We start from the raw sequence: 11,723 nt of genomic DNA on the forward strand, positions 1-11,723 counted from the left end.
TATAAGTATGCAGAGTTCCTTGCTGATACAGATGTAGAAAAAAAAACGAATTGTTTACAAAATGATGAGGATACAGTTACAAAAAATCTACTGATAAATGATAAATCGAGCAATCTCATACAGACTACATTAAACAGAATAGGTACTGGAAATGAAATAATTACACAAAAACAACTGGACTCAGCAATAATTAAATTTGTTGTTCAAGATACACAGCCAATTAATATTGTTGACAAGCCAGTATTTTTGAATTTAATTAGATTGGGACTTCCAAAAACATTAACTGTTATGTGTTCAAAAACATTAAAAACTCGATTAAACTCTGCAGCTAATGCAATGGTAGATAATATTTCTAAAACACTGTCAAATATTGAATATATATCAGAAACTGCAGATTGTTGGACCCAAGGTAAAAAATCTTACCTTGGCATAACAGCCCATTGGATTAATATAACAACGTTAGTTAGAGAAGGAGCATCATTAGCTTGCACAGTGATAAAAGGTCGACATACTTTTGATGTAATAGCACAAGAAATATATAATATAAACAAAAAGTACAAAATTCAAAATAAAGTAACCAGTACTACAACTGATAATGGTAGCAATTTTGTAAAAGCATTTAGGGTTTTTGGAATTGATAAAAATTATGAGGAAAACTTATTCGATGAAGATGAAGAATTAGAGCTAATTGATTTAAATGGTATATTTGAAAATGCTGAAATTGATACAGAAATTGACTATGTAAATGAAGTTAGTTTGTCCGCTCACAGACGATGTGTGAGTCATACTTTGAACTTGGTCGCAACTAATGATGTTGAAAAATGGTTTAATGAAAATGAAAGAAAGGCTGATGTTCTTCAACTCAAAAAGCTCTACAGAAAACTCTTTGCAAAGCTAACAAAACTTTGGTCAAAACAAAATCAGTCGACGATTGTGGCAGAAAACATTCATGAAGTACTTAATGTGTATTTGAGAGTACCTAATAAAACAAGATGGAATTCTACATATGATGCATTAATTCAATTAAAAGGAATTATAAATGGACCTGGTGGCTTAGAAAAATTGAACCAAGTCATGGATTTTAATACATTACCAAGAATATTAAACGAAGAAGCTGTATTCATAAATGAATTTTGTGATATATTTGGACCAATCGCAGAGTCCTTAGATTTCTTACAAGGTGAAAAAGCCATGTATATGGGATATCTGCTACCGACTTTACATGCTTTGGAGAAAAAGATTAAAAATAGACAATGTAAACCTATGACACATTGTACACTTCTATTAGAAGCTGTTTTAAGATCATTAAAAAAAAGGTTTGTAAGATTAAATTAGAAAATTAAATAAATTATTATTTAATATATTAATCTTAATTAATATTACTTTTTAATAATTACTATGTTACTGGTGTTATAGATTTGCTCACATATGGATGGAAAAAGAATTAGTAATTGCTGCATGTCTTATTCCAAGATTTAAACTAAATTGGCTAGAAGGTGACGAAAAATTGAATGCTGAATTATTTTTAAAAACTGAGTTTTTATGTTCTGAAAATGAAGTATCTGATGGTAATTCAGTTAGTGATTCTGATTCTGATTCAAATAAAGATTTTTTTTGTTTACCAACAAAAAGCTATTCCAATAAAAATAATACAATAACCTCAGATCAAGAACTTTTAAATTTCTTAAATAACAAAAATATTGATTTAAAAAGTTTATTTGCATTTCCTAAAGTACTATTAAAATTTGTTCAGTTTAATACAGGTTTACCCTCTAGTGCACCAGTAGAAAGGTTATTTAGTACTGGAGGGAATGTAATGACATCAAAACGTCATAGACTGGGTGATGATATGTTTGAAAACTTAATTTTATTAAAACAAAATAAGATGTTTTGAAGTTCAATAAAATTTACAAATAGTTTTCTTTTTTATTTAGATAAATAGATATTTACCTACAGTTTTTTAAAAATTTTATTTGATGTTATAATACCTAACAAGGATACAAGTTGTTTTTTTTTTATTCAATAAAGTTTTAAAAATGTATCGAATTAAAATATGAATTATTTATTTATCATGTACCTATTGTACCTATTTACTGTTTTTGTTTCAATATTTGAATTGTCTGAGTTGAATATATTTAATAATTACAATTATAATTTTCAATTCGACCTAAATTTAAGTCTTCAATCGAAAAGATTTTTTCAACTCTTAAAAAAACTATGGAGGTAGCTGATTTTTCTAAGGCGACCTTGTCCAATCTCTTGGTTGTGTGTATAGTGCCCTAGTATTTGCTTAATTTTATCACTATGAAATTCTTATTAAAATGTAACTCAAATAACGTGTCAAACTTTATGAATTGTTGGGGAAGGTGGGGCAGAACGGGGGTCCTAAGGTATCAGAAGCAATAATTCACTCAAAAATTGTGTTTTTGATTTGAAACTTGAACTATGTAATCTTTAGGAAATGGTTATTAATATGTTAGCATGTTTTAAACATTCATTTAAGTCTCATAGTGTTAAAGGTAAAAATAGGTTTAAGTATAATTTTTTCCGTTTTGCCCCATACCTGGGGACGTCCCTCAAATATTATTTATTTCACATAAATATTATTTCATTTTACATAAATACAATTACATTAATCAACTTAAACTTTTTGTCATTTAAACAACTTGTATAACTTGCATATACATAATGTAATATATTATATTATATTTATGGGAATATATTTTAGTATACTAATTGTACAATAACAAAAAATAATAATTGCTTGTAAATTTTAACTTTTACATTTATTAAATAGGTACATTTTAATTAAATACTCATTATAGATATAGTGCCTACCCTAGTAGGTAAACTTAAAAATTAAAAAAAAAAGTAATGTTGTAAGGTACCCCATTATGCCCCAATGATTACACTTAACTTCAGCCGTTGTTAGTAAACACAACAATTATTTTTTTTTAATAATTAATATTATTAAAATAATCTTAAGAACATTTGCTATAGAAACAGCAAAAACAAATTTAAGATAGGTACAATAAGTGAACCATAAAAATATTTTGAAATAAAATAACAGTTTATTATATCAATCTATTGATAAGAGGCATGTGTAATGATTTAAATTTATTACTGATAAGATAATTGATATGTGAACATGAAATTTTTATTATATGATATTGTTGGCCCCAGAAATCTATATATTAAGTTTTTAAATCAGTATGATCATTATAACTATAACTATAAGACATAAATATTGAAATGTCCCCGTTTTGCCACATGGCCCCCCGTTCTGCCCCACTTTCCCCCATATGCTCTAAATTGTATTTTTATTTTTTGTTTGAGTCGTATGTGTTTATGGGATTTTAATTTTTATATTCATGGCAGGCTAACGATTCATAAAAAAAAAATTAAATGAACGCGACCCAACGAACGCGTTCGTTTTTTAAAAGAACGTGAACGTGAACGCGTTCGTTTGAAAAAAACACGAACGTGAACGTGAACGAGTTCCTTTTTGAAGGACTGAACGTGAACGTGAACGAGTTCATTTTTTTCGTGAACGTTCCGAACACTGGCCGAGGTATAGTGGTACACCTATATATAATTAACTAAGTTATTTTTATTGAACAATTCTGATTAACGGAAAGAGAATTAAATTGTATTTCCTATTCTATTATTCCAGTAAATGTATATACAATATGGATCAAATTTCAATAATAATTTTATTTATAATTTAATTATTTATAAATTAACTTAACTTGAATCTGATTAAAAGTAACTCGTTATTTATTAGTTTATACAAATTAAAATAAGTTAAGATAAAAATTAAGTTAATGAAAATTAAATTTTAAAAAGTTAAGTTAAAAGTTAAAATTAACTTAACTTTTAACTTTTTAACGCGTTTATGCCCAGGCTTGCATCTTTTTCTATCAACATTAGTGGTTATGTTAAAATAATATTAATTATATTCCACATTTCTATGCTAGCACTTATCAGTTATCTTTGATTGACAAATGACACCATCAAATGATGGCCTTATCATAGTACAAATTCTTTCCTAAAAAGAAAAAACTGATTCAATATTACACAGGGCTACAGCGGTGCCCGGCCGCCCCCTAAATAGATCAATATTTGGCCGACCGGGTCAAATGTTCCAATTGCCCCCCCCCCCTAAATACGGACTCGGTAACCATTCGTAACCACAAAATCAGGGTTCATAGGTTCATAACTTCATTTACACCGCAGAAAATCCAATTTTTTCCCGAGGTAATGTTACATCAGCAGCAAAATTAAAAACTCATTAAAAATTATGAATAAAATGTAACCGTGATAATTATTTAATTTACATAACTGACTCTTAAATATAGCAAATAAAAATATAATTATAATATTAATTTAATTAATATTTAAAATAAATAAAAAAAAACGGGTAAGTGGACGTAACTCTCCTGTACATTAGGTGTCTAGGAAGTCACTGTGATGGATGGCATTAAATTTGAATTCAAAGATATCATATCATTGAATGCGAAGAACGATTCTTAGGGGAGACGGTATGTCAGTCTAGGATACTTTATATTGTTATTACTTATTATAAATATGGTAGCCGGTAAGTTGAATTAATATTATTCTTAAATAATCAGTGATGATGGAAAAATATTAGAGATTCATATGTAAAATTGGGCTGTTTTGGAACCGAATTATAACAAAATTCTTTGTGTTAAAGGGATTGCAAACCTTATCAATTTTTCATCAAAACGACCTTAGCGTCTGATAAAAATTAAGGTACTTCTAGTGATTCAATTAAAAAAATATAAAGATGTTTGAATTGGTCAACAAGTCTACTTTGCATCGGTCGGAGCATATTTTTTTATGTTTTAGATATTTTTTAATATATTCAATATAAAAAATTAACAAATTTATAAAATGTAAGATATTTATTTATCGTCAATGATTTGATAAAATTGAAAAAGTGCTCCGACCGATGCAAAGTAAACTTGTTTACCAACTCATATATCTTTACATTTTTTAAATCGAATCACTAGAAGTACCTTAATTTTTGTCAGTGCGACGGCTATTTCACATCCATAAATTGGTTTTGGTGTAAATGACATGTGCATGTGTGTGCGTGCGACATGGCGCGGCGTGCGTATTATATTTAGCCGACCGGCCACCACTACACTAATTATTGTTTTCGTTATCGCTGTTTCTACGAATGACTATATGAACCTACGTATTATTGACAAAAATACTAAATAGGTACCATAATATTATTTGGATTATATTATGAGAGTAAACATTTTATCAATGAACATAATATTATTAGTATACGATCGTTGTCGAGTATACGGAAGTGTCGTAGGTAATTTTCATTTGTACTTAGAAATTGCATGTAGGTACTTTACCTTAATTTTTTAATTATTGAAAATGAATAGAAAAAATTATCTTGGTAAAAAATTCAGGCCATATTTAAGTAAAAAAAAAAAAAATAAAGGTAATATTAACGCTGAGAAAAGAAAATGTACCTAAAAAGATAAGTTGATTTGGTTTATTACTGATTTTGAATTTTGTATTTTGATAACTATGATATTTTTATAGGATAGTATACCATCAATAACTAATACAACTAGTACTGACGCAGTTTGTCGTGATAACATGTAAGTGAATATATTTAAAGTACCTATAGACTATAATTTATTCATTGTTTTAGATTTTTTGTGAATTACAAACAATTTTACATAACCTATAATAATTTTACCAATCATTGCATTAAATTTTAACACATCCATTATATACAGTGATAATACAGAGCAACTTCTCCAGTTTTTAATTTATAAGTGTAAATTAAAAAATAATTTTAAAATGTTACAATTCTATTGTAATTCCAAAAACTTTATTTAATTTCTGAATTATAGACCTATTGTTAATGTCGAAGATACTAACGTCATGGTTGAAGAAACTTATTGTACTCCAACAAACATAAATGACGGTTTACAGTTAGCGCATAATACACCATCTTTGAATTCTGAGTAATTATCAATCTTCAACTTATTTATAATGAATTAAAAATAAAAATGAAATAAGGAAGAGATTTTTTTTAACTTTATTTACAGAGAACACGTAGTTGACGTCATTGATGGTAGACGAATAGTGGACATAAAATATATTTTTGAAACAATTTCTAAAATAAATCACGAACCATTTGGTTGTAATTTTTCGAATTTATGTCTTATGAAAGAGTGTCGATCAGGATTTTATAGTAAATTTGTTTTTAAATGCAAAGTATGTAATACACAAGAAGTTGTGTCCTCTGAATGCCCAAAAAACCCTCTACCAAAAAATTTTGCTATGGTAACATCAACTATAAATATGGGTCAGGGGTTTTCAAACCTAGAAAAATTTTCTGCAACATTAAATATGCCCTCTGTGTCTAATTCAACATACCAAAAGCTTCATGAAGAAGTAGGAAAACAAATTGAAGGTAGGTATTTCTTGGGAAGCAACCGAAGATGCCGCAAAAGAAGAAGCTAAACCTGCAAACGACAATGGTGATATAAGTAAAGACGGGATTCCTATAATAAGTGTTGTAGCTGATGGAGCTTGGTCTAAAAGATCGTATAAGTCTAACTATAATGCTTTATCCGAAGTAGTAAGTACATAATAATGATCTATAAACTATAGTAGTATTGAGTTAGGTACCTAAAAAAAATATAGAAATCGTTATTTTACACTTTCACACGTGAATATATTATAATACATAATATATTTATGTACTTTTTTTGATTATTTATTTTTAAATTTTATTTTATTTTTATGGGAAACAATGTTCAGCAAATTAATTTACTAAATTATTTTGAATAGGCATGTATATTGTATCGTTGGTTATAGAACTACAAAGGTTTTATTCATTGCGATCCGAAACAAATATTGTTCCATATGTCAAAAGGCAGAAACTTTGAACAAATCAGCTACTTCCCACTTAAGCTACAAAAATTGGACAGGGACTTCTACAGCTATGGAGTCAGATATTATTGTAGATGAATTCAGTCAGAGTGTAAAGACTCACAAATTAATTAATAGAAATTTGATAGGAGACGGCGACAGCAGCGTTATTAAAAAATTGAGAATGATCAAACCATACGGAGCTGACCTTTTAGTAGAAAAAATTGAATGTACAAACCATATTTAGCGAAATTACTCAACTCGTCTTAGGGATTTTTCTACTAAAAGAAAGAGTACATCGGGGAATATTGTACCAGGCTTTTAAGAACAAAACTAAAGGAAAATTTGTTGAGATTGCGGTAAGGAAATAATGTTGATACTTATAAAAAAATATCGTTTTACTAATTACTCGCAAAATAAAAATAATATTAATAAATTTTTAATAATATATACATGTATTGTATCATATATGTTACACAGTTTTGCTGTTTCAAAAGCTATAATGTTCAGAAAACAGATGGATATACCACGTGATGAAAAAGTCAAACGGTTGAAGGATGACATATTGAATGGACCTTTTCATGTATTTGGATCTCATGACAAATGCGACAGGTTTAATAATTAATAGATATTATTTATTATAAATTTAATTTGATTAGTCCAATTTTTATTTAGGTATTTTTGTACGGGTAGTAAATCCAACGAAATTAACCCAGTCCCCGAATTACAAAGCTGTGGCGTGTGGAATGATGTGATAGCAGCAGTGAATTTAATAGCATATCATGCTAACAGTTTGATACACCACGTAAATATTTTTTTTTTTTTTTATTGATCTTGAGCTTCGGCGACATGGGCCATTAGCTTTATAAATTACATTCTATATTGATATTTTACATTTTTCTTATTTTCTAAGGTTTAATTAGTTTACAATTAGATTTACAATATTAAAAGGGGAGTTTTGGAACTTATAGCTAATTTTTTTTTTTAATGCTTTTATTGATTATGATGCTTTTGAGGAATGATATGAAGTTTTCTGGATTGCAGTCTGGTCCGATTATTTCGTACAGGTTCGAAGGTAATTTGTGTTTTTTCCTTTCTTCTTCATTTGATCTGCATTCTGTCATCAGGTGTTTTATTGTGAGGGTAACTCCGCATACGGTGCATTCGGTTGGAGGTTCGTTTTTCACGAGATATCCGTGTGTGAGATGAGTGTGACCGATTTTTAGTCGGTTTATTATTGTTTCTGGTTTTCTCGATGTTTTAAATTGTGGCCAATGATTTATATTTTGTTTTATTTCTCTTAGTTTGGTGTTTTAGTTTGACCAGTGGTTTTGCCAGATATTTTGGGTGGTTAATTTTATTATTTTTTTGGTGTCCAATAGTGTGTTGTTTTTTAGTTTGGGGGTTTCGGATGCTGTTGTGTTTTTTGCGTGTTGATCGGCTAAATCATTTCCATAGATTTTGCAATGTCCCGGTGTCCAAATAAATTGGACATTTTTTTTTTGTATTTTTAAATGTTCGACTTGGTTTATGATTTTGGTGGCGATGTCGTTGGTTTGGAATATGTTTTGGATGCTGTTGATGGTGCTTAGAGAGTCGGTGAATATATTGTAGTTTTGGTGTGGGTAGTTTTCTATATGTTTAAGAGCTGATAATATGGCGATGGCTTCGGCGCCACGTAAATAATAACTGTCGAAAGCTACAATAGCATTGTTGTAAAATATGTAAGTTGTAAAAGCATAAACTTTTCGCTTAAAGGTGTTTAATATTTAATTTTAATTGATTACCTATATTATATTATTATGTAATAATTAATTAAATTTGAATTTTTGTGCTAAATAACTGTTTAGGTTCCTATAATTTCCGTTGTCATAATGCAGTATTAGCGTATAATTATGGACCTCAGCACTTGCGAAAGTTTTACAAAAAAGTAACTAACTTTAGTCCTGGTAAATATACAAGGCGATATATTTCTAAAGAAACTAAGTCGAAACTTTGAATTGCAAACACGTTAGCTCAAACTAAGTAATATACCTGTTTATAATAGTATTTAATTGCCTAACAATTTTCTTTTGAATATTTTTAAATTAAAAATAATATACATATTATATTAATAATTATTATTTATTTTTCTATCTTTGATTGATAAAAGACCGAAAATAACAAGAAAAATTACTTATGGACCTGATGTCGATTATGGAGCAGTAGATGAAGACTTAGATTGTCACCCATTACCCATGTCTCTCTTCAAATTTCGGTAGGATATGCAAATTGCGAAAAACTACTTCGAGGGAAAAAAGCGTGATTTCAATTATTTATCAATCAGATTATTTTCACGGTACCTCTGCAGACTGCAACCATGTAAATTTTAACTTTGTTTTTCTGTAATGTAGACAATATTTCACTTTTATTAATTTAATTATTTGAATTTCGTTACGGAATACAATTCGAACCTATTGCCAGACAAGAATTTGAAAAGCTGTATGTACATGATGTAAAACTAGCAGGATTATTTGTTGATTTAAATCTAACATACTTAGCAGCTTCACCGGATGGACTAGTTGGAGACGATTCAATTATAGAAATAAAATGTCGTTTTTCTATAAAAGACTTAACACCCAAAGATGCGTATAAGGAAAAAAAATTAAAATATATGGAAGTACAATTGAATGATTTAATTATAAAGAAAACACATATATATATTACTATCAAGTACAAGGCCAACTTCACATAACTAATAGAACATTTTGTCACTTTATTGTGTGGACACCAAAAGGTAAATTGTCATTGAAGAACGAATAGCACTCATTCGTCGTAAGCAGAATACTCGTTGAATTACATGCCCATAAACAAAGAGGAAATGTGGTATCAGAAATACAATTGTTTACTAAATAATCACAATATTTTGTGACTCTATCATCAGTTGGGCAGTCTGGCATCAAATCTTTAACAAAACAATCAGACACTCCTTTGAGGTCCAAATATAATAAACCAAAAGTGTACTTAATCCATTTGCCAATATCCGAATTGTTTTTATCTCTAGGTTTTATAACGTTCGCTAAAATATAATATTTGACTGAATTATTGCCAAATTAATTTTAAACTGATCTATACTACTCTGGGCGAAACGGAAACCATATAAAAACAAAATTTGGGCGAAACGGTAAGGGTCATTTTTGGGCGAAACGGATCCCGCCCTTTGGTCGACCAAAGCTACCACAGAATCCAGTCATCATAATAATCGTTACCCGCCTTAGTTATTTAAGATAGTCCGTAAGTGTTTTTGTGTCAAAATAGTTTTGCCCAAGTTCATGTAAGCCCTGTGAGTTATTGCACCACATATAACTAACCACAGGGCATTTCCCCGTCAACTAAATCCTACATCCTTCATCCATCCCTTGTACCTATACATTTTCGTAACATTAATTATTCCTTTATATTCCTGTTGTCTGTCCTGTGTCGGTCGTGATCTATCTCTAGTATCGTTCTTGCGTACAGCATAGCCGAAAGTTGAGTTGCCTATCGCGGACGCCTAAGACGTTAGTTTGGTTACCATCATGCCCCAAAATATACTTGCCAGCGCGATAGCCCAGTGAGGCAACAATACACATAAATATATAATAATTTATAATACGTATAATACTATATAGTACGATTCTACTTAATACGTTTTGGGGTCGCGCCACTATCCAGCCACACATTTACATGTACTGGTTGAGCTGCCCAACACATTAAGGGGGCTGGAGCGTAATCCATTCTAAGGAGTAAAAACTAGGAATTTTATATTGCAGTACATTTGGGCCAGTCAATGTGTTGGACGAAAATGAAGACTAGTGTGTGAAATTCGTAATTGTGTACTCTCCGAACTCTATCGTCTATTCGTCTAAAAACCGGTTTGATATTTTAGCCGTTGTCATTAGATATGCTGCAATTTCCCCGAATCTACAATAATACTAATGACGATAACATAATAATATTATTATTTATACCTAATTAAATGGTAATAAATAATAATCAATACTTCTTATTAAATTGATTTATAGCTAGATAACAATACCACAATTCTAATAGTATAACTACTCGGCTACCGTAATGTGCTGCACGCATTTGCATTCAACAATATGAATATGGGTCAGTGGTACAAAAATGATGACTTTAGTTTTATAATTTTGAATAATTTATTAATAGTTGGTTAGATTATAATAGTTTTACATGGATAATATCATAATTCATGACAAATGTATTTTGTATACCGTAATCCGTTATTTTATTCACTATAACAATTTATTTTCATTAACGTTTCTTCTTTTATCAAGCTTGGCAAAAGATATTCGAAATAAATAAAAAAGTTCCAGCTTAGGTTTCATACTATTTGTGTCAATACGACTGTTCTATATCACGTCTTGACGTGTAGAATAAATCTCATATTTTAATATTTGCAAGTAGTTCTAAACTATTTTAGAAAAATATCAATGTTCCGAGTGTCTAGACAAACATTTTTAACTATTCCTGTATAATGTATAATTAATTGAATATCTAAGCATAATAAATATAATATCGCTAAAATATAAAACCTGCTACTACCTAAGCCTTTATGTATAATAATATATTCTGTACATATCATTATAATAATAATAATCATTAACTAGTTGTGTGCGATTCCCGGAATAATACCGATTAACGTGCGTGAAGATGGCCCCCCGACATTGTCCGATCGACTCCCGACCCATGCCAATATTTTGTAACTCATTTGTAACTATTTGTAACACACTTTTCAAAATTTGTAACTCCCC

General features: G+C 29.4%; 1 protein-coding gene across 1 annotated transcript; it reads left to right on the forward strand.

Annotated features, from left to right (window-relative positions):
• The first annotated feature begins 8 nt into the window (after positions 1-8).
• Positions 9-1,947, forward strand: LOC111028541. Its single transcript, XM_022307229.1, has 2 exons — positions 9-1,316; positions 1,417-1,947. Exons 1-2 carry the CDS (start codon positions 289-291, stop codon positions 1,892-1,894), a joined length of 1,506 nt encoding a protein of 501 aa, XP_022162921.1. The 5' UTR covers positions 9-288; the 3' UTR covers positions 1,895-1,947.
• Positions 1,948-11,723: the final 9,776 nt, after the last annotated feature.

This window comes from Myzus persicae, unplaced genomic scaffold (assembly GCF_001856785.1).
Source record: "Myzus persicae strain clone G006 unplaced genomic scaffold, MPER_G0061.0, whole genome shotgun sequence".
In the NCBI taxonomy this organism is placed as follows: Eukaryota; Metazoa; Arthropoda; class Insecta; order Hemiptera; family Aphididae; genus Myzus; species Myzus persicae.